The 26725-nt window shown below is 41.8% G+C and overlaps 1 protein-coding gene across 13 annotated transcripts in view; it reads left to right on the plus strand.

The window, feature by feature from the left end:
• Window positions 1-26725, plus strand: part of ANKRD44 (ankyrin repeat domain 44) — a 132105-nt gene that overhangs the window by 70673 nt on the left and 34707 nt on the right. For 9 of the 13 annotated variants that reach the window (XM_042040396.1, XM_042040404.1, XM_042040397.1 and 6 more), the window contains exons 4-14: window positions 5507-5577; window positions 9191-9391; window positions 10923-11010; window positions 12779-12921; window positions 14285-14497; window positions 15430-15508; window positions 18673-18787; window positions 21732-21814; window positions 23114-23231; window positions 25618-25686; window positions 26383-26523. In XM_042040396.1, coding sequence (XP_041896330.1) covers window positions 5507-5577; window positions 9191-9391; window positions 10923-11010; window positions 12779-12921; window positions 14285-14497; window positions 15430-15508; window positions 18673-18787; window positions 21732-21814; window positions 23114-23231; window positions 25618-25686; window positions 26383-26523 — 1321 coding nt within the window. The remainder of the gene's footprint in view (window positions 1-5506; window positions 5578-9190; window positions 9392-10922; window positions 11011-12778; window positions 12922-14284; window positions 14498-15429; window positions 15509-18672; window positions 18788-21731; window positions 21815-23113; window positions 23232-25617; window positions 25687-26382; window positions 26524-26725) is intronic. The other 4 variants (XM_042040398.1, XM_042040399.1, XM_042040409.1 and 1 more) reach the window with 1 other exon arrangement.

Genomic DNA, 26725 nt, shown 5'->3' on the forward strand with positions numbered 1-26725 from the left:
GCATAATTCATGGCAGACTCCTGGATGTGCTTGCAGATTTCAAAGGCAGTGTTTTTCTAAGCTGGAGAGCTGTAAGAGTAAAGCTTATGGGGATTTAAGAATGTGGGACTGAAAGGATCCTTATGGTACAAACGTCTCACCCCTTGCAATCAACCTTGCTACACAATTGGTTTCACGAATTTTTAGACTGCTTCTTCAAATGAATTCTTTTTTTTTTTTTAGTTATTTCAGAATTCTCAGCCCTGTGATTACAAGGCACCTTCTAATTTCCAACCTTGAATCCTAGAATAGTTCAGGCTGGGAGGTATTTCTAGAAATGACCTGATCCAGCCTCCTGCTTAGAGCACCAGCCAATTTCAAAGTCAGATCAAGCTGTTCACGGGTGCATGCAGACCACACAAACAAATTTGTTTGGCTCACCAGTCTGGCCAGACCTGGAGAAGGCAGAAAACGAGAACTCAGTTTGCTGTAGCTATGTGTTTCCTCTGTTCATTTTGGGGGAATTTTGGGTTGCTTAATTGCTTAGTGAGGGTAACTAGCTGGACATACATCACACATCAGATCTTTCTGCTCTACCCCTAATGGCTGCAGAATGGTTGAAATGAGCACTGCTCTGCTGACAGGTTATGCTTGGGTGGGTTTTCAGTGTGCTAAATGCAAACATGATTTTTCTTCCTTGGGAGGAAGGAGTTAATAAATTCAACCTGTGCATGTGTTCTTGCAGCGTGTGTTGTTTGTCACATACTGCTGTTCCATTGCAGTGTGAGGAGACTGCAGGAGCAATGTATTTTTTCAAGTTTTGCAAGCAGCAGCACAAGTGATTCCTCACTGTCAAAATGTCATCCATGGGCTATAGGATTTGTCTGATCAACAGCATAAAATGTAGGTGATGCATCTTGGGGAGTTTTTATATATCCAAGTGAGTGTGAAACACTTATAATGTAGGCTTTTAAAAATTGAACTTTGTGTCAGTGGGACTGTGCTGGGGTTCATTCTGCAGGGACTGTGTGGATCTTTCCCAACTAGCTCAGCATGAGTCAAAATTAATTTAGTGTTTTATATTCTACTTATTCATTGTCCTTTAATATCTGAAGTATCATTACTCATGATGAGCATGAGTACTTGTATCCAAGAGCAGGTTTGGAGGTTTCTGAGCCTTGGAGGAGCAGGTTTATGAGTTGTTATAAGCACCTCTTTGTGACTGTGATCTCTCCATGAACTAGGCTGCAAAGACAAGTGCAGCATCTTCCTTTGCTTCACCTCTTCAGTCAATAAAGTGTGTCATAAAATATTAATCTGAACATAACAGTTACATAAGCAGAAAAACTTTGTTGTCTGACTTTAGAACGAGACGGTGTTTTCACAGAGAGAAAGCACACAAATGCTTGCTGTTGGTGTCAAGAAATATTCTCAGCATGAGTAGAAGCTAGGAGGATTTCATTCTGTACAGTGTTCAGGAGAGAAATTAAACTAAATACGCACCTTCTGAGATTTGTGGTCTATAAACTGGTGGCAGCACAAATAAATGTAGTGTCTAATGAATAAAATTTCTGCCCAGGTGGTTAGAGACAGACTAGGAAAGGCTTTCTAGGTAGCCAGTGAAATGGAGTCTGTTTGGAATTGATACAGGAGAGAGAGTGCCACATCCCTCAACTGGTGTGAGTCACCATGGCCCATTAAATGTCAGAGCCAGTTTACACCAGCTCAAAGGTCTGATCCATAATCATACGGTTCAAACTGGGGAAGTGTGCTGTGAGGTTTTGTTTTTCCAGGCTACATGAAAGCAGGGAGCTTTGAGCACTTCTTCACCTCCTTTCTGTCAGAAAGGAGAAGGAGCAGGGTAGCCATCTCACAGAAGGAATCTCTATGATTACACAGTCATGGATGTGCAAGAGCAACTGTCTGGGCAAATACAAGCTCCATTCCCATTTGTGCTGGTGCCTCTCTCCATCCTGGGCTTTGTGCTGGTGCCTGAGGGGATCATGTTTAAGCTCGGTCCCTTACCCCTTGTTCCTCACCAAGGCACTTCCCATCTTGGCAATATTACCGTGCTTTACTATTTCAGAAGACTCTGAGCTTCTCTCCAAGAAGTTGTCCTGACATTTTGGTGGGCCTGTTGCTGTGTCTTACAGGAGAAATTGGAAAGGTACATGTAAATAATGACATTAATAGGTTAAAGAGTAGAGTTTTCTTCCTCCACTGACCCTAATATTGGACATATAGACTGTGGAATCTAGAGATGTGGATTTGGCAGGTATGCTGGATGGAAAACTGTACTTTGGTTATGATAAAGAGATGTTAACTTTATTCCTGAAAGCCAGCATCGAGTTGTTTAGTTCAGATCTCAAAAGAACAGGGGCAGTTGCAGATTTATTTCCTCTTCTGGCAGAAAAATTTGAGAGTGAAAAATGGCAAAGATTACAAAACAGCCATATTAAAGAAAAGTAGAGTACAGAAGGTTTCTTCTCTGTTGATTTTATCTGTAACATTATATGTTATGTTGTCTACTTCAGCCTCACAAAGTAAATCCCTACAGCTAAACCTTTCCTTCAGGCTCAGGGGTACAAGCCCTCCCAAGAGCATGGTGGAGAAGGTGAGGTTGAGAAAAGGCTTTACTCTGAAGAACTTTTTTTTTTAAAGTGGGCATTTTATAGGATGGGTGGGTGCTGTGGCTACCTGAAAGGATTTAGAGTGAAATCTTTAAAGCAACTTATATTTTCAAGGAAAATTGTGCCATGATTGACACAATATACACCAGTTGGAATGTTTAGTAGCCCTCTTTGTCCTTATAGACACCCAGATTAATTCATGGAGTATTGTAGGAAGTGCATTGAAACATGGTTAATGGTCCACAGTGAAGAGAGGAACACTGAATTTCCGGTTGACTTTGAGGATGTGTTGTGGGATGGTCTTGAAAATTTAAGCTTCTGGAGTTTGTACACAGCTCATTTTAGATGTATGAGCATGTTCTAGAGCACTTAGTCTTTAAAATTGGATTTCTGTGTTACTCTGCTTTCAAAGGGCTGTCCTCAGGGCTGTCACAGGATGGGCCTCCAAATTCCTGGAGCGTAGAGGACACCTTTGAAAACATGAGCATTGCTCTCCCAGTGCCTCTGCTGGATCATCCTTAAAACAACAGGTATTTTCTGTCCATGAAGGAGTGCATCAGTGCTGGTGAAGTTTTTTCATTGTCATTAACCACTGCCTGCAAAGAACTGCTGGGAACCTAGGAAGTTGAATTTTGGTGAAGGAAATGGGCAAGAGGAAATGTTTTGAAACATCTCTTCAGAAGACGTGCATCTCAGTAGATGGACAAGAGCAGGTTCTGTAACAGGCAATGGCTGAATTGTGTAGCTCCTGAAAAACAAACAGAAATCACAAACATATTCAACTGATGCACTGCATTAGATACCTAAGAACAATTTCACTGTTTCACATGAAGAGGCACAAGGAGGCAAAGGGATGTGGAAAACAGCTGAGAAAGAAAAGGCTAATAGCATGCTGTGTATTATTTTCTTAATACTGGTCTTGTTTTCCTTTTACTATTTTCTTCAGTTGCTTTCTTGGCAGTTATTTCAGTTTCTCAAAGGATAAGTGGATCAGTGAAGGGCATGAATAGCTACTGATGGAGATACTTCTCTAGGTTTTCTCATCATCTTCGCACTCACTAATGCTGCTGGAGTTGTTAAATACTGAGGAATAATGTTTGTCATGCTTTGCTACTCCACATATTAGCCTTTCTGATTTGTACCCATCTGCTTGTAGGAGTTAGTGAATGGGTAGAGGTAAAACAAAAGAAACCTTAGTTAAGAACATAAGGCAAAACCCCAAGGCAAATACCAAACAAATTTCTCAACCTCAAAAGAGGTATTTGCTGTCAATCACTAGGAACTCACATGAACAGTTTGCATCTTCAAGATAGCTACCAGGCCAAATCAGGATAATGGAAGGTACCTTGAAGTCCTGATGGTGGAGAAAGTTGTTGCTTTCTTTGTCTGTAGAGCCTCACACAGTGCAGGCAAAGGGCAGGATGCTAATGTGTCAGCTATAATGGCCTTCTTACGAAGACAAAAGAAGGCAAAAGCTTCCTTGCTTAGACAGATTAATTAGAAAACTCTTTGAAACTATGTCTTTTCTAATGGATGTTTTTCCAGAGGGCAGGTTGTACCACCAGGTACCAGGCTCTGAGGTGAGTTTGGAGGATTGCCTCTAATTGTTGCAGTAGTTATGAAAGTGGCTTTGTTTTTCTTCAGCCAAAAAACTGCATCCTGACTTGTGGAAATATGCAAGAACTTGTTTTTTCTATGATTATTTAGCACAATTCCCAATAACCACTGTGATTCACAGGCAAGCATCTTAATATTCCTGAGAATTAGCTCTCAGAAAGTACTGGTGATTCAGAGAGTGGGATTTATTAATTACAGCCTTTTGAATGCACTTAAGTTATGGTGCAAAATGAAGCTTAAGCATCCCTTTGTTGATCAAGTTCAGAGGCTCACCCAGGCTGTGCACATGACACTTGTGCTTCTCTACATTTTTTTCTGCATGTGCCACTCTTCTCAGACTAGTACTGCTACCTGCAAACCTGTAAGGTACAATATTTTCAGGTTAAGCCCTTTAAAAAATTAGTTTCTCTAGTCCTTATCACTAGATTTCCTTCCTGAGGTATTACATCAGTTAAAAGCCTTAATATTTCTTGCAACCAAATCTTTTTGATCACACAAATGTACAGGATCCCTTTTTAAAAAAAATTTTTGCATCTGGAGTCAGCCAGAACTACTACAGTTGTCAAATATTCTTCCTTTATCCTTTTTTCTGGCAAGCCGGCCCAAATCCATCCTCTTGCCCAGCTGCCCTAGTCAGAGCACCTGTTTGCTCTAAACTGCACAGGAGGCAGATGAGTGGTCTCCTTCATCCCTGCTCTTCTGTTGTTTGCTCAGTAACACCCACAGGACCTCATGTAGTAAGTGCCCAGTTTTGTCTCCAACCTGAGCATTTCCTGGTCCTGTTTTCTTGATCCCAGCAGGATTTGCAAAGCAGGGAAGTGGTTATTTTTTATTGGTCTGCCTGATGGAGCTGGAAACAAGAGATGATTGCTCAGGCTAGTTCCCTTCATTCATTATGTCTGCAGACAGAAGCAGTGCTTTGAGCAAAGGGTGCTTTTCTTCCCCCCAGCTGTATCAGTTGATCTAAAAAAATGCATCTACATAGCCACATGTGTACACACATACGTATGTAATTCCCTCCAACAAATCTTGGTTTTTTTGTGTCCTGTAGACAAAGCAATTCCTAATAATAGTCCTATCTATGCGGTTCCTTTCTTTCCAAATCACACTTTATCTGTCTGACGTCTGGAAATGCATTTCCAAGGTGAACATGGTGCCAGGAAAGTCCCGGGGAGCACTGAGAGTACCATGTACTCAGCTCTGGTTCCTAGGAAACAGCTGGGCCTGGCTCTCAGTGTCACACCCAAGGCGTGCATGTAACCTCTGCTGTTTATTTGCAGGCGCTCGTGTTAATGCCAAGGACAATATGTGGCTGACTCCTCTCCATCGAGCAGTTGCTTCAAGAAGTGAAGTGAGTAAGATTTGATCACCCTGCTTTTACACGTAAACAACATGCTGGGGGAAAAGCAAACCCTGGAGAGCTGTGGTAGGTGGCATGGGGATGCGAAGAGGGGAGGTATTTCCTGCATGCAGGGCACTGCAGCTGGAGGCCAGCGTTTACAAGTTACCTATAGCTGCTTTTGAGCCTTCATGTGCTTGATTTCCACCTTGCTTTACATTATCATAGCAAGTCATAGGGAGTAGTGACCAGGACCCACATGGGATAGAGTCCACAGTGGTTTACAGTGCCCATGTCATCTTCAGCTGGTGAAAAGAGAGGAGTAAATCCCTGTGGATGTGTGCATGCTGTGTGTGCGCCAGAAGGGAGTGGATGTGGATGTAATCCAATATGCATTACCACATAGTTTGTTTTGGTTAATTACATTTCAAGGCATCCGTTAGGTTTTCTGTTAATGCATTTGATTCATGTGTAAGGGAGGGTTTGCCCATATTTCTTCTGCTTGACAAGTAGAAATCTTCTGGCATCATGTTGTACCCCTTCCATTGCTATCTTAAAAAGGAGCAGCAATAACTACCAGGAATGCAGCTTGGGCTTTACTGTGTTTTCAACTGCACCATTATTCTTGGCTTTCCATTGTGGACCTCCCTGTCTACTTTTACCCTCCCAATACTTAGTTAACAGTGAGCCCAACTACAGACCGAATTGGCTGCTGGGGACGAGGGGAGGGATTGTAAAAGAGACAGAGGGTGGCTGTTTTCCAGAGCCTCATGGACTCGAATCACCTCTGTAACACTCCAGCACTTGCCAAGCCTGGAGGCCGGAATCCTGGGCTCGCTTCTGAACTCGGGAATTGTTTGGCTGCTGGCTGAGCTTCCCAGCTGCTGGCATCCACTAAAACCCTCTGAAAGGAATATCTGATAGACTATGAATGCTGTAATGAGGCAAAATACAAAAAGCCATGTTGGAAAACAAAGATCAGACTTAAACCTTAAAAAACAGCCACAGTCTGTCTGATGCGGGAATTGCAGTGTGCTTGGATTTTTTTTTTGGATGTGTCAGAGTACATGATTTTTATCGTCAGTGACAGTCCTAACAGAAAATATATGTCTTTCTGTGGCTTTGAGTCTCATTTTTAACTCTTTGTCAGCTGAAGCACAATGAGAAAGTGTGCTGGCAGTTCTGGTACCTCTCAGTGAGTGCCCAGGTACATTAGTGAGGCAGCAGGGGAAGGTACCAGCCTTTGATCCCTCTTCATGGTATATTTTATAAACACATACAGCTTTCTTCTCCTGGCCTTTTTTCTTTGTTATTTATACTATAATTTCTGCTTTTGGTAACAATTTGGAAACAGGATTCAGCATTTTTGAGGCTATTTCAGTGCTGCTTTTTACCTTCTTACACAAGTGAACAAATGTGCAGCTTTGATAGCGATAGAAATAGATAGCAGTAGGTGAATTCGGAGTTCCCACTGATAGTAGGAGATGAATTAGTGGTCCAGAAGTTGACCAGTAGGAGTTGGTGTAGTTTTGGAAGTTCTTGTGAGCACAGTTGTTTTAGAATAATCAACGACAAATTTTAAGTTTTATTACCAATCTTTTACTACGAAGATTTCACAGGATTCAGAAGTTATCTCCTTGAACCCTTTTGTATGTTGATTAAAAGAATGAACACTTCTTTACTTATGTCTTAATGATTTTTCAGGGGCTTTAGGGATTTAAATGTTTGTTTACAAATCAGCAACCCTTAGTGTGTCTACATAGGATTGTTAATGGATTTATCAGCTTCCAGCCTTGAACAGTTTGAAAAAGAGATTTCACGGTGATAATTTTGGATAGCTGGAGACACTGACTGCAGAGGCTTACACCATAGCTGAGCACTACATGCATATGGAGAAACTGTATTAATTAAAGGGGAAAGCTCTTGCTCTCAAAAAACAGAATTAAAACTTTTCCATAAGGACTTTAACTTTTGATCCCAAATGTAATAGAGCAGCAGACTGCAGATGTAAACAAAAATGTGTAGAAGTTTTTCTTTTAAAGTCTTTTTAGCTTAGGTTATTCAGTCTGTATTATTTGCTTCTAAAAATTCTCCTTTTAGCTTTTTCTTTCTTTCACTAAGAGTGCATGAATTTTCCTGCTGACTTCATGTCCCAGCTGGGTAGGTCTCCAGTGAATTACATTTAAATGGCTCTTAAAATAGTAGGCCTGTAATTTAAAAACCAAAATCCTATTGAGACATCAACAGTCATAAATCATTATTGGTGCTGTAAGAGATGCAGTGTCACTCACTGAACAAATCTGTTAGAGGGCAGTTTGTGAGATGGCTGTAGAAAATGAAATTGCTGAGATCAGTTGAGGACAAAGACATAAAACTCCTAGTAATGTATGTGGTGTTGGTACAGACTGCAGGCACTCTCCTGGGCCATTCTAGATATAGAAGTACTATTTAAACGTACTGTATGCATTTGTTATTCATTAATCAAATTTTGGCTGGGCTTAACAGAAAACTTTTCAGTTTATGGAAAAAGAATAAGGTACTGTGTAGGACTAGGGCTCTCCCACATACCAGATGTGAGTTGTATTTATCAGACAAGGCTGCCTGAATGCTACTGTGTCCCAGAAGTTCCTCTGTATTTTGTTTGTTTGTGGGGGGGGAAAGGAAGAAGAAAAGAAATGCAATTTTGAGAAAAAAATGTGGTTTTTATCTGACTTGCTTAATGGCAGATGCATGAGTAGAAGCAGAAATTAACAGATTGTGAATTCTCCAGCAAGAGAGACTCTCAAGAGAGAAGAGTACATTTTCTCACTGGGAAATATTTACTTTTTACCAACAAAATTAACCTTAAAAGATGTTGTTTGGTCTCAGGCTGACAGAATGGATATTGCAGTCAAGACCGCTGGCCTATGCTTAGCCCTTGGGGAGGACAGGAATGCTAATGCTATGCTGGGGACACCAGCATTCTCATGTTTTTGCAAAGCTAAAATTTTCTTTTCACACATCTTTTTTATTTTTTCCTTTTTCATGTTTATAAATAAAATGTGGAGCACTTTGCTGTTATTGTCACTACAAAATGACATGCTTTCATTTTGTAAATAATTTTTGTAGCAGTCTGCATTGGGTTTGTGTGGCAAGGGTATGGTAGTAGGGGTGTCTTCTGTGAGAAACTGCCAGAAGCTTCTCCACGTCCGACAGAGCCAGTGCCAGCCAGCTCCAGGACTGTCCCGCTGCTGGCCAAGGCTGAGCGCATCAGCAGTGGTAGTAATGGCTCAGGTGAGTTCATGTCTTCGCTGAGAGCACAGCTATGAGGTACTGAAGGTTAAGCAACCAAACAGGATGGGCTCTCTGCATAGGAAGCTTAGGACATCCTCAAATCCACCTGGGAAATTCTGACGGTGAGGCCAGTGCTCCCAGTGATGGCAGAGGTGATGTGTGCTGGGGCACTGGAATTGACAGTACCATTCCAGGGCCCTGGGAGATGGTTTGGACGGATGTTGTTGTCTGTGCCTCCTCCTGGCCCCTGTGCTGTGCGTAGGCATCACACACAGTTGGCGTGGCTGAGGCGTCAGGAGCGGGGCCGTGCAGTCCCCCAGGCTGCTGGGTGACGGCTGTGCTGCCATTGCAGGAAGCCGTGCAGGTCCTCATCAAGCACTCGGCCGATGTCAACGCCCGGGACAAGAACTGGCAGACACCACTGCACGTGGCGGCCGCCAACAAGGCGGTGAAGTGCGCGGAGATCCTCATCCCCCTGCTGAGCAGCGTCAACGTGTCCGACCGCGGCGGGCGCACGGCCCTGCACCACGCCGCCCTCAACGGCCACATCGAGGTGAGCGCGGCGAGCCGCACCCAGCGCTGCTCGGCTGCTTTGGGCTCTCATTTTGTGCTCCTGACCTGCCCTGGCTGGCTCTGGACTGAGCCCCATGAACCTGACCCCCAGGGTTCCCGTCACTTGGCTGCTTCCCAAACTGTGGGACAGGTTCCCCACCCACTTGCAGTGGCAGTGGCTGGAAGGTACCTGTGTAGAGCCAGTGTGCAAGTGAGGTGTGTGAGCACTCCTGGAGAGCTGCCTGTGCCACCACTTCCAGCAGCTCTGGGTGTCCTTGGCTCTTTGGAGCTAGACTGCCTGTGAAACTAAGAGTGGCGGAATGGAAAGAAAGGAAAACTGGTGGATTCATTCCATACTGAAGAAACATGCAGCTGTGTGAGATCCAGTCACTCTGCTTTTCTAATTGTTCTTACAGAAAATGTGCTTCTGTTTTTCCCTACTTATACAAGAAGACCATTCTAGTATTATTATTTAACTATATGAAAAAACTTCTGTAAATAAAGCCCCTAGATTTTTGCCTCCTAGGTTTTACTAGTCTTCAGATCTGGATTTAAGGATCCTCATTTACCCATTCCATGCCTGAAGATCTAGATATGGAATAAAACCTCTTAGACTGAAACAGGAAGCCTCTGCGAACAAAAGTTGATTGGTCATACTGTAATTAAAAGAAGAAGGAGGAATGGTAGTTCCTGTAAAATGGTGATGGTGTTTGGCCTTTAAAATACTGCACGGTAGGAAAGAGATAGAAATGCCTGTGTCTAACTGTCATAATCTAAATCTTTTGGATAGAGAATATCAGAAATGAGAATTTAATATATGCTGTTATTAGCTGATCTTTCTGGCAAAACAGTGTGTGAGAGGAAGACAATTATCTAGCTCTGGAATTTAGGATTTTAGAACGTTTTGCTGAAAAAGTGGCTGTGATTTTCTTTTTTTTTTTCCCCCTTATTTTTCTTGCATTTAATGTTGGATGATTGGCAGCGGGGAAAGCAGCTTTTCAGCTCTTAGCTGTGCTGTGGCCAGCAAATACAGGAAGCAGCCTGGTGCTCTCCACACTGCTGTGGGCACATGGGAACTTAATGAAAATCACTGTGGTGTGGCAAGAAAGACACTCCATGTGGAAAGATCAAGAAGATCTTAGGGTTTGTTGTGATATGGTCTGGAAGAATCTTGTCCCAGCCCACAAAAACCAGCTTAAATTTGTCTTATCAGTAAAACTAAGAGTGGAGTTTCACTTTCAGCCCTGTTTCTCTTCCAGTTAGTTTGCCAAGCTGAATTTGAAGCACATTGCAGTAGCAGAGCCCTGCAGGCTGTCAGACCCTCTGTGGACACAGAACTTGTCCTGGTTACTTGTGACTGTCCCCAGTCTATGTCATGAATGCACAGGGCTTTGAACAGTATTGGTGTCATTCACAAATTTATCACTCAAATGCAGCATTTTGTGATCCCAGCTTTATTGCAAGATTGATTTCTTATAAACCTTTGAGTGTTTGGCCTGGAGGGTTGGTTTACCTGCTGTTGTTACTTCTAGATGGTGAACTTGCTCCTAGCCAAGGGGGCGAACATCAATGCTTTTGACAAAAAGGACAGAAGAGCTCTTCACTGGGCAGCGTACATGGGTAAGGCTTGGGCTGCTGCTCCTTCTTTTCAATTTCCTATTCACAATCAGATAGCATGTCTTAAAATGGACAAGAACAGACCTGGCCATGGAAAGAGAGTGTTGCAATTACCCTGAAGAAGGAAGGGTTCAGCTGATCTAAATAAACACTGTCCATTTATGGGTTTTCAGCTAGGGAGATCTTGGCTGTGATTTCCTTTTTAAGACAGTTAATTGTGGGCTTCTTGTGTTGCTTTTTCATTTTGGTCTTTTTATCCTGACTCTTAAGTCAAGCCTGAACTTATATTTGTGCTAGAAAAAACCCAGGTTATATTTGTTTCAGTTTTTGCTAAAAAGTACTTTCAGTGAAATGCAGGTAACTGTTATCATAAATATTGCTGTTTATTGAAATTTTTAAGTAGCTAAGTTATGATGTTCTTAGGAAATGCACAATAGGCACTTTCTTCCTGTTAGGAGCAAATTGTCACCTTGTATTTCAGAGTGGACAAGAGCAACTGAATGTCTGTTCGAAAAATCAGCAGTGTTACCAAATCAGTTTGCCTTATCATTCCTTTCAAGTTAAAGGCAAGCTTCTTACACTGGGACATTATAATTTAAAAATACAAGGTTGCCTGTTATAGCGGTCATTCTTGTTCAAGAGCTTTTGTTGGCCAAGCTGTATATTTCAGGTTACAATTTGTGGAGAGTTGTGTGCCCTCAGCCAGGAACTCTTTCATTTGACCTGTCAGAAATCTTGATTTTAATCCTGGCACTTTTGGAAATGAGATAATAGGAGATTTCAAACTGTGAGAAAAGCATATTGTGTGGTTTTTTGATATACACAGACAGATGGAAAGGCTCTTGCCAACAACTGTGATGTGGCTTTTGAGCTAACGAGCTTTGAACTTCACTCTAGATTCGAAGGGCTCTTACATTGTGCTGTGCAATTCCACGCCTCTTTTCCACTTAAATATTTTCAGAAATTCATTATGTACTTTTAAAAGTATTTAGATAACATCTAAGGCCTAAATTAGCAATGGAGTCTGTGGTGCAATTTAGACAGAAGTTAGATAATGACATGAGAGCTGTAAACCCTCACAGAGTTTCTTGAATATTTAATTATTTTTGGACACTAATTATCTTTGGACACTTTGTACATATGGTGTCCTAGGTCCTGCACATGACCAGAGCTGCCCCTTGTCATGCAAGTGCTCTGCAACTCAGATGGAGCATAACTTTGCATGGTGTTCGACAAAATAAATGATTAATTCTAAGACAAACAGTTCTGTCTCAGCATGAAGCAATAAGACTATACCTCTCCATTTTATCATTCATTAAGGTTATTTTTTATCTCTAAAAAACCCAAGAAGTGTTAGTAGTTGTGTTTGCAGGTGACATTTATAGGATGCTGTTTTGGGAGACTTGTATTGCCATGCTCCTAAGCTCACTGTATCACAATCCTCTGTAAGAGGGAGAATAAAACACCAACTCTTAGCTTTAGAGAAATAAATGGAAAAGAGGTGTGGTTTTGATCTTTTGGCAACTGAAAAATCAATTCAGTAAAAAGAAATTTGACACATTTGGAGAAGGTGAATGCATGGATTTCTTCACAAGGCCTTGGAGCTAGGATTAGAAACATTTATGAAAATGCTTTTTCTTCCATTGGAAAACTGTGGGAGCACTTTGAAACAGCAGTGAAAGGGCAGTGTGGTAGCAAGAAAGCAGTAATTTGGGAGAAGTGATGCTGTAGGATGGTTTACTCATTGATAACTATCTTTTGTCTTTTGAAGGTCACCTGGAAGTTGTTGCCTTACTGATTAATCATGGTGCAGAAGTGACTTGTAAAGACAAGAAGGGTTACACCCCACTTCATGCAGCTGCATCCAATGGGCAGATTAACATTGTGAAACAACTCCTTAACCTGGGGGTGGAGGTAATGTGGTAATGTGCACTTTGTTTCTCTCTATTTAGGGATAGTATTTTCTTCTTTCTTATGGATGCTGCTAAAGACAGTGGAAGAGCTTCTAAAGAAAAGGAGTCCCATTTTCCAGACCACCTCATGCTTCTTGTAGTTTATTGGTTCAAGAGCCAGGAAACACTCTGTATTAAGGAAAGTCTGATATGGACAGTAAATTCCAGGCCACCTTGCTGAAGGAATCAGGTGATATATCCTGTTCCTGCAGAAGAAGAGGGAGTAACGAAATCTTCCTTGAGTCAGCATTTCCTTTGATACGATGAATGGTTGTTCTCAACATGTACACTGCATGCTTTACTAAACAGCAGTTCAGGCCGTTTCAGTTTACAGACCTGTACTTCCTCTGTAGCTGATGGATTGTTTTCACTCTGGAAAGTAAATTTTCTTCAGGGCATGGACTTCTTGTTATTGTCAACTCCTCAAAGCAGTGGTGAGATGACCAGAGGAGCCTAATCAGACAGTTAATCAGAGATGTCAAATAAAGCCATTGCTTTTGCCATGGCATTTTCAGCTGACTTGACCTACCAAAAAATTGTCAGAAGTTCATGTTCACAGGTTGTTGGCTGTGAAGTTGAAGGGGAATAGCTGTTTCCTGTTATTAGCAATGCTATCCTAATAACTCCCTTTGAGTTCCACATTCACCACCACTGGGGATATAATCTCGAGACGCCTGTATTTCATGGAAGGTTGTTCATGCCATTCCCGAGTCTTTTGTACAATCTGTCTGGTCCTACTTTATAGAACAGCAGTTGCATACTAGGTTGGTCATCAAGAAGTAACATAATCTTAATTACATCTTTATAATACTGAGCTACTGAAAGTGGTTTCTTATTGAAGTGTGTCTGTGTACTTTCACATTGCCCTCACTCAGACACCTTCACTCCCTACCCAAAATAAAACTGTGGAAACAGCTCTTATGCCTGGTTCTGTTCACAAAAACTCAATACTCACTGCTGTAATTTTTTTAAAGATAAAGATTGTGAGCTTTTTATTCATCCTGCTTTTCCACTTAGATGGAAAAGTTTTCCAGCTTGTTAGGACTTTTGTCATCATTATCATCATTATGTAGTCCTGCTATCAGCTTTAAGCTTCACACTGGTTTTAGAAATTGTCAGTAGGATAAAAAGTTAATAATAGGAAAGGCAAAGCATTCTAAGTTAAGCTGTCTGGGAGTATAATTTGTCGATGAAATGTGCTGGTGAGAACTATGCCCTATGACAGTTCAGGCCTCCAGCTATTTCCATTTGCAGTGTGTGATGCATTACATAAAATGCTAAGCTGATGTCTGTAATTTTAACTATGTCTCCTTGTCTCATTTTAGATTGATGAGATGAACATCTACGGAAATACTGCACTTCACATTGCCTGTTACAATGGTCAGGATTCTGTTGTTAATGAGCTGATTGACTATGGTGCTAATGTAAATCAGCCTAATAACAATGGATTCACCCCCTTGCATTTTGCTGCTGCCTCCACTCATGGAGCACTGTGTCTTGAACTACTAGTGAATAATGGGGCAGATGTTAATATTCAGGTAAAACTTGAATTCCAGCTTTACAGTTTTTCTTTATCCTATTTTGCATATCTCAGGAGGAAGCTGTAATAACAAATACAGCATGGCTTTAAATCCTTGATGGAATTAGAGTGATGCTGAGAATGTTGATCATGAAACTGTTTGGGTGAGATTACATCCCAGCAGAGGAGCTCTCAGTGCCTTGATAAATACAATGACAGCTCTAAACTCCAGGCCAGCCACTTTCATGAAGGCACGAATCAGTACTAAAATATAGTCCCAGGAGCTCTGTCAAAATGTTGTCTCAGGGAATGGTGCTAAGTCAAGGAACTATTCCTTTTAAGTATTTTTCTTCCCCCTATAATATGGATATAATTAAACCTGATTCCAAAAAGTTGCCTTTCCCGGGAATAAAACCGAAGGTTACTGGTTGCCTGCTTTAGAGCCCAAGATTACAAAGTCTAATTCTGCTTAGGATATCTGAATATTCTTGAGGCACAACTGATACATCTTGATGAAGCTGAAAGGGACTTGCTGTTGTCCAACAGAGGGTACTGGTATAAGTATCAGAAGACTTGAGGTCTTCTGAGCTCATATAAGGTTTTGACTACTTTATTTAAAATTCCCATCTGTGAAACTGGCATTTAACTTCCAGCATTTAACATCTGGCAAGTCCCTTGAGATCAGTGAATAGTCAATGCACTATTTTAACTCAGAATTATTAAGAAGAAGTTAGGGATTGTGCTTGCCAATGAAGGCGAAACCCCATGGCAATAAACATGAAGTGATGTGAGTAGAGAGGCTGGTACCACTCCCGTGCTGTTTTCTCATTGCTCAGCTTTCCTTGTCTCAGTTTCTTTCTCTAAAACCCAAAACATTGTTCTGTACTCATTGTACCTTTGATTTCATAAGCCTTCACATGCTGAACCACTGGTCTGTTTCATTTCTGTCAGAGTAAGGATGGAAAGAGCCCCCTGCACATGACAGCTGTCCATGGGAGGTTCACGCGGTCGCAGACCCTCATCCAGAACGGTGAGTTTCTCTGCCTCTGGAATGGCTCTCCAAGAGATCAGGCATGTCCACTGTTGCAATTTTCCGTTGTTCTGACTCAGAGGGCAGCTCCATGAACTTCTGGCTTTGAGCTGCACTGACAGCTCTCATTCCATCGTGTCATCACAAGCTGAGATTTTGGTTGTTAACAAAATTCCATAATCTTCCAGCTGACAGTGGCCTGGATGATCCGTTCAGATCCTTAACCTGAAAACAAGAGTTCAGAGGAGTATTTAGGTCTTTTTTCTGCTGAGAAGAATGCATAATTTTCTAGTTGTCCTCCTTTGGGAGCCCTGGTGTTCTTAGAGCTCAAAACATTTTTTTTACTCTGCACTCAGTGGCTGCGCTTTTCTCACCTCTCATAGCTCATCCCTCACCACTGTCTTCATGAAGTGTTGAGCATGTACTCAGGAGGGAGGAGCAGCACTGCCTTGTTTGTTCTGGCATAGCCAGGATTCCTGATTATCAGTCATTTTTCAGGCATCTTTTTTGTCCAAGAGTACTGTAGCATATAGCAATTATTTTTGTTGGAGATCTGGGAAAGGCCTGTTTCTGAATGACAGAGGTTGCTATTACTGATTCTTTACTTAAGGTTCCCAGTTTGGGCCACTACATGAGACAGGATGGTCTGGGCTTTGTTCATTGGTTGGGGCTTTTTTTTGGTTTTCCAAAATCCCAGACTTGGAACTGAAGTGTGAAATGTTGAAGATGGCTGAGCAATTGTGCTTTAAATGTAATGGCACATTTAAACAAGATTGTGTTTAAAAATTGAGGTCTCCAGTACATTATGCTTCTTTCAGGTCATCACGCAAATTGTTGTCATCTCTCTCCTGGGATAAATAAAATAGTAATAATAAAAGGGAGTTGGGGCAAAATGCAAGAAACTGTGCTTTACTGAAATTTTTAGTTGTTTAGTGTAGTATGCTCAGGCTTAGAGCCATTGTTTGCTCGCTGTTGGATTTGTGTGTGAAAGGACTGGCAGTTCTTCATCAGTCCTTCACACCTCTCTACTCTGCTTCCACTTACTTGGGTTTCACTTCTTTCTTTCCTCATTTTCTGCCCCTGTAATTTTAGTATTGTACACAGATGTCATTGCAAGTGACTTTATACCTTACTGCCATGGGATCTTGTGGAAGAGAGAAATGTCAATGATTTAAATAAATGGAGTTTCATTCTGCAGTACTTAATGAGTTGGTTAACGATGTCTCAATTTCTGGTTGCTGTCTCTAGCAACCTGTAGAGGAAGAATGGATTACCTTAAAATTGGAAAACTGCAAATGTGATACCTTTCTTTAAAAATGGGGGAAGAGAAATGCTGGAGAATGTTACATAGGTCAGCCAAAGTAGGCAGTATCTTGCACAGGTTTCTCAAGAGTAAAAGAAGCTGGAACATCACAATTCTCTTCTACAGCAGTTTAATAGGCTTTGTGAACACAGCACAGTACTCTGACTTTTCCATGTGCAGGTTCTGATTGTAGAGACCTTCACTGGTGGGTGCTCTGCCCCAGGGATCCTGTTCAAGCATTTCACTGACCTTCATTTACCATTAAAAAATTAGAAATTAGAAATGTTGGACAGGAAAAGACCTTAAATATAATCTAGTTCTAACCCCTCTGCCGTGGGCAAGGATGCCTTGCACTAGACCAGGTTGCTCAGAGCCTCATCCAGCCTGGCCTTGAACACTTCCAGGAATGGGGAGTCCACAGCTTCTCAGGGCATGTTGTCTAGTGCTTTACTAGAACTCTTCTTGTTGCATTTAAGCCTTGTTATCTCCTGCAAGGGTGGACATGCAGTAAATATTACCACATCCTGATATTAGCAAGACTTTTTACATGCTTTCAGGAAGTATTCTCACAGCAAACTAACAGAATATTAAAATATTACAGTGTCGGTGCATAACTGGTTGTAAAACTACACTTGGAGATTAGTAATAAATGGATTGCTGTTGAAATGGAAGGTGTAGTGACGGAGTTTTTAGTTTTCCTTCTGGATCTGGAACTATCCAGTATTTTCATTAAAAGCTTGGACAGTGGAATAGAAAATGTGTTTTTAACATTTGGAGAAAAAAAATGCAGTTGGGAGAGACTGTTAGTTTGGCAGAAGGTGGAGTCAGAATGAAAAATGATCCTGTAGAACTGGAGACAGAAGTTATAATGCGAGTGAAGCAAAAGAAAAATCACACACAGAGGCAGGAGTATCAGCTGGACAAGTTCAGAATGGCAACAGCCAGGTGGGTCCCTCAAAAGGGGATCTGGAGTTTGTGGTTGTTGACCACAAGTCAGCAGTGGTGCTTAAAGAAATGGATCATGGATGTACATGGTGCTGTGCAATGTCCAGGAGTGCAGCCAGCGGGCATGAAGTAATCCTGTTTGCTCACCTCAGCACTGGGAGATGTCAGCTGTAGTACTGGTTTTGGCTTTTGCTTCCAGAAGGATGCAGGCCAGCTGGAGAGGACTGGGGGAAGGAGAGAGTAGTTGGAGTGCAGTAAACCTGACTGGCAAGGAGAGACTGAAGAAGTTAACAGTTCTTGGTCCAAAAAGAAAACAGGGACTTGTCTGTAATCTGTCTAAAGAAATAATCCATTTTTCCTGCTTATGTGACTAAAACACAAGATGCCAGGCTTAAATTGCAAAAGGAAAAGTTTTACATGAGCACTGCTTGGTTGTTCTTTGGTAAGACACACAAAGAGCACACAACACGTTTGTTGGTAGAGTGTTCCTGCTGGCCTCCTGAGTGAACTCTATTTAACATTGTTGTCATACAGATAAGGCTGAGTGGCAATGCCTTTACAAATGAGGGTGCAGTTTCAGCAGATTATTTTGTAGTTTATTTCAGGGCACCCATTTGTACCTTTAGATAGGCAGCAAATCCAAATTGTGTACTTGACCCCTGTACATCATCCCATTCCCACCACTCTTCCCCACCACTGCAGGTGGAGAGGGAGGTGCAAATGCTGCTGCCAGACCATGTTCAGTACCTGTGGCTGACAGCTGACAGCTTGCTGTGTGCTGGTCCTTGCTCTGGGAAATTTAGTGTCTCTGTGGCTGGGCTGTTCATGCTGCATTCGCTAGAGACAAATAGCACTTGTGGTCACTGGTTCATGCTGAACTTCTCAGTGTTAAACTGTATAAAAATATCTTTTGCAGGAGGGGAAATTGACTGTGTTGATAAGGATGGTAACACCCCTCTGCACGTGGCTGCAAGATACGGACACGAGCTTTTGATCAACACCCTCATAACCAGCGGAGCTGATACTGCCAAGTAGGTGCCTCAAGTGGAGCTGTTCCTAAGGATCAAGTGTTATGTCCAATGCCTGGAAACGCAGCTGCTCCTCACCTTCTGAAGTGGGAAGGTTAAAATGGACAAGCGTAATTGTACTGTACTTCAGTGGGTGACATGAGACTAAAATATGAACAATTGGGAAGTGTGGAGTTCTCTGCAAAGTGCCTGTTGTGCCCACTTGCATGATTACTAGTACAAGTACTGCTTCTTTTCCCTGAAGCATTGATGGGGAACAGTGGTATTCATGTACATGAAGTGGGGGTGTGTGTGTATATATTTATATGTATGTATATATATATAGAGAGAGTACTTTAGTATTGTTTAGTTATGGTTAGGTTCTTAGGGTCTGTCAAAAGGAAACAGCAAACCTGGGCGTAATGAGATCAGGATAATGCAGTGCTGTGAGGGATATCTGTACCAGGTATTTCAGAGCAGCATCTGATTTCATGAATGTAAGGTTTTGGCAATTACCTCCACATGTCTCCAAAATAGAATTTGTCTTCTACCTAGAACCTGCCATAGAAATCTGTGCCTTCTCTTGACTTACCTAGTTAGGAAACCCTGCTTTCAAATGCAAATTTGGTTTGAATTTGGAGGATACTTGCAGCTCTCAGTATTTTGTTTATTTGCTTGATAAAGTTTATGCAAATGACACATTTGCCCACTCTCCTTTGTTGAGTACAATTGTCATCCTACAAACTCAGAAGGTGGAACAGATCTTCAATTTACATGGATAATGTAATTCCACAGGCTTCAACTAATGTCACTGGATTTCATTAATACAGCCAGCCTAAAGATCTTGGTATCTTAATAGAGGTGTATGTTTTTCCTCTCTCTCCAGTGCAGTCAGTCACTGTCTGTTAGCTTGAGATTTTAAGGGAAAATGAGATGCACTGGGATAGCCCACTCCACTCTTGGAATCAGGGTTCTCCAGTTAGAAATTTCTATTTCCCAGTTGGATGACCAGAACATTGATCAAATAAAATACTTTTTCCAGCAGCAGAAATAAGTGAAATAAGAAGTTGGCTCAGAGATACCAGGCAGATGGAAATGATGCTACTGCCTGTGCTAAATGTGCTTTCAATATGTGCTGCATGTAAATAACACTGGGTGAGCTCCCCAAACAGGTTTAGAAAAGACAACTCTGCAGCACTGTTCACAACAAGTGCAGACAGCTTGGCCAGTCTTTGAGGCAATGCACTGGAAGTGGAAGTGTGCAAGTGATGGGAGGAACCAGTGTGAACAGCACTGCAGAAGTGGGACACTGGCTAGCAAATGTGCAGATAGTGGATTTCAGTGGAAACCAGCCAAAATATCTGCTGGGTGGAAATCTTGACCAAAAAGGTGAATAATATTGCATTAGATAACTAGGTGGAGGAGGAGACAGAGGGAAATGGTTGTAGGGAGAAGCACAGCAATACAAAATGTCCAATATTACCTTAAATAAATGAATCCATGGCTAGAAAATGCAATCTGTTTGTATAGATGCAGCAGCTCAGTGGAGCTTGCACTGGTTTCTTCAAAGACCAGGCTGTCAGATCCTCTCTTAAAAGATTTTCTCTAAGATATAGATGCTGCTAATAGCAAAATTAAAATCTGTACAGCAGCACACATCAGTCCTCAGTGTAGTGAAGCAGCAAGGAGGACACATTTAATATGAAGGCGGAGGAAGAATGGGCCTGTGGATTCTGAAAAGAATAAACTTTTTGAAAACAAACCCAAATTAGTTAAATACATTTATGTATAAGATCCTGGAGAGAGCAAGGTATCTTTATAAACATCCACATTAATTTTTGTCTGAAGCTTCATAAGTAATTATGGTCTATGGTGAGTCTCGCAGAAAGATAAGATCCTTGGATCTGTATCTGAAATCCTCTTCCATGAGGTGATCATACTCTCCCATCCACCAATTGTTTTGCAGAAATGAAGGACTGATAGGAATCCATCTGCTATTGTTCCAAAGTTTGTAATTTAAAAAAATATATCTGCTGGAGCAGGCAGTAGATGATAATCTTGTCAAGCTAGTTGGTTTCAGAGGCTCTGTGTTTATGTGCACTTGGAGAACTGCCAGTAGGATAATATGTCTAAAATAACAAGATGCTTTACACAAAACAATGCAGAATGAAAGATACCAAGATGTCCAGACCCGAAAGTATTCTAAGACAGTAAGCAGTGGCATGCCTAGGGACTGAACTGACATGATTTCCTGCTATTAATTGAAGTTGCTGAGTGCTCAGCTTGTTTAAAAACTACATCTTTGCCTGATACAGATTTAGACTAATGATAGATAGGCTCAATCTAATGGCTGCCTTTCTTTTCTTACCCATCATGTCTGCTCTGAGAAGTTTATCATGTAATTGAAAAGAGGGTCATGTTAAAGGGAGGAAAAAGTGAAAGGGGAGGTGAGGAGAGTAGCTGGAACAAATAGGAAAATTGGATTATTAGTTCTTAGGATGTGGAAGAAAACCATGACATGGCAGCCTAAAGGAAGTGTGAAGAGTCATCTGCAAAAAAAAAAAAAGGGTTTCAGAAATAAATGTAGAGGAGGTTTTGGCATTTACTTTTCCCTCAGAATGGCAGTTGCCATATGTGTAGCTGGTGCTGAAATTTGTGGCTCACTGGGCAATTGACTTCAAGCCGTATCTGCTCTCTTACTTCCTCCCTTACCTTGGCTTTGCCTTGAATTTTTTGGAAACAATCCTGCCACATTCTGTTCAAAGCATAATGCCAAGATTTTGCTGCATCGGAATATTTTTAACTCTCGAGAAGGCTGTTAAGGAAATACAGATAAAAATAATGGCGGGCACCAAGAAAGAATCTTCCTAGAAAAGCATGAGAAAATGTTGCCTTTCTGTAAGGAGCTTTTGATGTGCTGTGTATGTATGTAATCTACATTTTCTCATGAGGCCGTTGTCCCTTTCAGGTGTGGGATCCACAACATGTTCCCTTTACACTTAGCAGCGCTGAATGCCCACTCAGACTGCTGCAGGAAATTGTTGTCATCGGGTGAGTGAATCCCCCAGTGTCCCTGGAACTCGAGTAGTGTTTGTCTCTGCTGCTTGCAGCCCCTTTCTACTTTTTCTTGTGAATTATTCAAATGAAAGGCTTCCTGTGCTGCTGTGTTGGGCTGTGTGGGGCAGTGCACCAGAGGATGCGAGGCTTTCCCAGAGCCATGCTGGTACTTCCTTGCATCCTGTGCTGTTCGTGCCCAAAGCTCTTTTCTCCTGGCAGGTTCAGAGAGTTTAGACTAATTTACCGGGGGAGGGAGGGAATTTAGAACCCCTTTCCAAACTGCAGGAATGTGAGGTCCTGTTTTGTTTTGGGAATTCTCCCCCCTGCCCCCCAAAGGAGTAATTCTGAAATTATCTCCTTGGGGTCTGCACTGGCACAGGTATTACATCCCACTGATGATGATGATGTATTTTACATGCAGCTAAAGTGTGTTTCTGAATCTGCAGTTAAGGAGTTAGGCTGGCCAAAGTTCTGGGGGCATGAGAGGGAAAATGAGTGAAAGTGTAGTGTCAAGAGAACAGTCTTGGGATCCTCACCAGAGCCCAACACAGAAGAAGCCAGAGCTTGCTTATGCAACCATTTCAAAAGAGTCAGTAATCAGTGGCCAAATCCCAAATTTTGCTTTTTCCAGGCAGGAGTTCCAATGAGTTTAAAAATCCTGACCCAGATCATATGAGTTTTCTAGAAAACTCCTTCATTGCTTAACATGTAAAATATCCTACAACTACTTTTCCCCCTTAACTTGAGTCCTGTAGGATATAAAAGAAATGTGAAAAATGGTAATTACATGCCCCATTACATTAAGTCTTGGTGTGTTCTGGCCTTGACCACTAGACAGGAAGAGAAAACACCCTGGGTGATCAGAGTTAGCACTGTCAGGCTGATATCTTTGGCCTTGTGCATCTTGATGAATATCCCCACATGCTCCTGGAAGCCTCTTCCCAATCTGACAACCACACACAATAAAAATGGCCCCAATTCATGTTTAGGCTGACTCTGTTGTTCTTCCTCACGTCTTCGTGTTTTCTGTCTTCCTGTCCTGCTGTCGCAGTCCTCTTGATGAGTCTCTGCCTCCTAAACACCTGTCACATGGCTGTAAACAGGGATGTGGAGGAGCTGGATGCGGAAATAGACGCTCATCAACTTCTCAGCTCTTTTTATAGAGCTGCCAAAGCGGAGCAGCTGCTCGCTGTTCCCGTGACAACCTCTCTCTGACTGTAGTTGCTCGCGTTCTGTTTTTTTCCCAACTAACTGATTTTTCTGTCTCTGCGATGTTTCTTGTGGTTTAACTAGGACAAAAGTATAGCATAGTGTCCTTGTTTAGTAATGAGCACGTGCTGTCTGCAGGCTTTGACATAGACACCCCTGACAGCTTCGGAAGAACGTGCCTGCACGCGGCCGCTGCCGGAGGGTGAGTACCTGCCACTGGGGCTGCTCCAAGGGAGCTTGGGGCACATTTGGTGCCAGCCAGCTTGGCTGTGCCATCCACAGAGGAATTTACTGCTGTGCAAGGGAAGCAAAGCAGTAAATGATGTCATAATTTGGGTCGCTTTAGGCTCTCTTTTGCTGCTGCCCTTGTGTAGGGTGAGCTGGGTTGATTTGAATCGTGGGTTTCAGGCAGAGGGGAAAACTCTTCATGCCCCTGAGAAGCTTTCAGAGGGGTGCTGCACTCGCCCAGGACTGCCTGAGGGCCACAACAGTCACTGAGGGTCAGCAGTCTCCAGGAAAACATCAGTCCCTAGGGAACACCCAGTGAGGAGCAGGAGCTGGAGCTCCTGGGATGCTGCTGGCAGGGGCGTTATTCCTGGCCTCCATCTTTGGACTGTGTCCTTGTCCGAAAAGGCAGCTGTGCAGCAGTGCCCACCAGATTGCAGCCTTGGAGTCCAAATGTAGTTCATCTCCCTCTCTCCCATTTTTCAAGTGCAAGTTTAAAAGTTTCTGAAAGAAAAACCAACAAACCAAAGCAACAACAGAAAAACAACCAAAACCAAACCCCTGTCCTCCAAATTGGAAAGTGAGAACGCTGTCCCTCTGTCTGGGTGATGCATTCCTGAAAAGTGGTGGGAGGGCAGAAATGGAAATTGAAGCGAAAATGGAAATGCTTCAATTTAAGATGTAAATGTAGCCTCCAGTTAGTTTAAATATTTCCAGATAATTGTCAGTGAAGTGCTGTGAAGTTAATCTAGCAAAAGGACACAGCGTTTGGCAAGCATTGAGTTTTGACTCTTCTGTTTGAGTACTTTGTGGCTCAGAAGAGAGCTGAAATGGAGCCTTGGCTACAGCCCTTGGATTCTCTGTGGTTATAGCAAGCAGAAATGCTCATCCACAGCAAATACTTGGCAGTCGTTCTGGAAGTTGCTTTTTCTTCTGGGCCAAAATCTATATCGCAAAGTTTTTGTTCTTGGGGGGGAAAAACCACCAAAAACCAAACCCTAATAAAATTTATCCAAATATTGGTTTTATTATTCTTTTGGTACTATTCCTCTTGATACTTCTCTCACATTAATAGAAGAGGTATGACAGTTGCTTGGATGCAGCTTATTATAATATAGTTCAGATGCAACCTCTTTGATAAGGCTGCACCCCTGGAGGATAAAAATAACATCCTGGAAGTCCTAAAGTGAAGGAGAGGCTTCAATAAGAAGCAAAAGTGATTCATGAAAATAAACTATATTTTGCCAGTGGTTTACTACGATTGTCATCACTAGCAAGTGTTTTTATTTTTAGTGCATTGTGGTGAGTGTTCTGTAGTTATTTTATGCAACAGCAATTTAGAGTTGGGATTAACATACACCAAAATATTGCATTATTGCATCCAGTCCCTTTTTTTTTGCTATAGCTGGAGATCTACAAAGCAATTCGTTTGTTTCCTGACACAGGCGTGTTACTGCCATTACATTAATGGGAGTTGCATGGGTGCTAGGAAAAGAATTTCAGAGGTCTGCTCATCTGATTGTGAACACAAGTGATTGATTTATTGCCCCTGTGAATGATAAGTGGTCTTGGAAAGTGCTGCACTTCTTTATGTAATTTTCTGGCTTGGAGTCCTACATTTATTTGCTTGAATGACAAAAGAAGTCAGAATTCTGCTGATTTGTTTTCTATTAAAAATTACGTGGCTTTAAACAAGATGAAGAGACAGCCAGGATGTGGTGAATTCTCCTCCACTTCTATAAATGCAGTGTTGATGTGACAATCACTATAATAGCTACACCCATTTTTTAACAAAGCACATGGAGATGTGCTTAAATCTATCAATAGTCAACAAATTGTATCAGAATAAACCTAAAAGAGACTCTTGTGATTATATTTCATTAAATAAACAGGATTTGAGCAAAGTGCTTACTGTTGAATGCTTGCTGAATGGGGGTGGATTTTGTTAAATGTCACCTCTTCATTATTAGACTGGCATTTTATAAGCTAGCAACAACTTTCTTTTAAAGTTCTTTACTAAAATACCAGGTTAGAATGGGAAGCACTACAGTTCAGCTGCCATTGAAATTCTCCAAACACACTGATCACATTTACTGTGCTCTCTTTGGAAAATAAATATTTTTTTTCTTCTGCAGAAGAGAAGTTTGAGGTTTTCTAAAGAAAAAAAAAGAAAATAGGTTTTTTTTTTTAAGCTTCACTTTCTGTTTGATTGAATTTCATGTTATAGTTGGCTGTACCCTGGTTTTGCACAGCAAGTAATACAAAAATTATTAGAGTAACTTTTTCCTTTTGGGGGACAGGGAGCAATGTAGATGTAAGCTTCTGTTTTACTCATGTTCGGTCTTCTTTACTTCTCTTTCCAGTAATGTAGAATGTATAAAACTCTTCCAAAGCAGTGGAGCAGATTTTAATAAGAAGGATAAATGTGGAAGGTAGGTAAATTATGAAGTTCTTTTAAAAAATAAATAATCTATCAGACAAGGAAGAAAGGCTACCTCAGAATGGAAATCATATATTCTATTAAAAATGGCAGCAAAATCAAGTAGCTTGGCCTTCTCTGCAGAACCCTTGCTGCTGCAGTTACATGCCAGCCAGACAGGTGCAGGCTTCATTAAATACATTAAAGCCATCCCACCCTCTTGAGTTTTCTGTTTTAAAAATATCACAAGTTTTCTTTTTTTGTACTGCCTAAATTCTTGTACTGGTGTGCCCAAGACAACACCTGGGTTATGATGGCAGGAGAGCTGCTATTTGATGTGCTTCCTAGAGGATTTCCCCCCTACAGAAAGCGTTGCTATGGGTGTTGCTATGCTATCTAAACAAGATGCTGTGATGGACACTATGCTTTTCCTCCCAGCTGGGAGAAGTAGTGTGTCTGCAGAGCCACTGCAGAGGCTCTCACAGGCAGTAGGCTGTTTGCAAGACACAGATTGATGATATGTATCCTGTTAGGATTTGTAGCAGCACCAGAACTTCGTATTAACACAATATTTTGTTAAATTTCCATAAATTAAAGTGCTGATATTGATTGCTGGGCATCTGTAGGAATGCAGCAATTAAGATTCATCTTTATCCTCTGCAGTGCATGTTGGAATATGAGGTAACAAATATGAACACTTATGTTCCAGGACACCTTTGCATTATGCAGCTGCAAATTGTCATTTCCACTGCATCGAGACCCTGGTGGCAACAGGAGCCAATATCAATGAAACAGATGACTGGGGACGCACCCCTTTGCACTATGCTGCTGCTTCTGACATGGACCGAAAGTAAGAGAGCCTCTGAGGAATTCCTGCTTTGAGTGTTTTGCTAAATCAGTGTCATTTCCGTCTCTTCATGATGCTGTCTTGTTTGAGCCAAAAGATCCCACTAGCACAGGAATTTCTCTCAGATGTATGCATAGCTCCACAGTGAGTTGCTCTGACTGGAAGCCAAATCCCCAGATGATGTGGCATTTCAGCTCCATGGTTT

Source organism: Corvus kubaryi, unplaced genomic scaffold (genome assembly GCF_017639235.1).
Source record: "Corvus kubaryi isolate FWS band 111438036 unplaced genomic scaffold, C.kubaryi_AGA036_p1.0 37396, whole genome shotgun sequence".
NCBI lineage: Eukaryota > Metazoa > Chordata > Aves > Passeriformes > Corvidae > Corvus > Corvus kubaryi.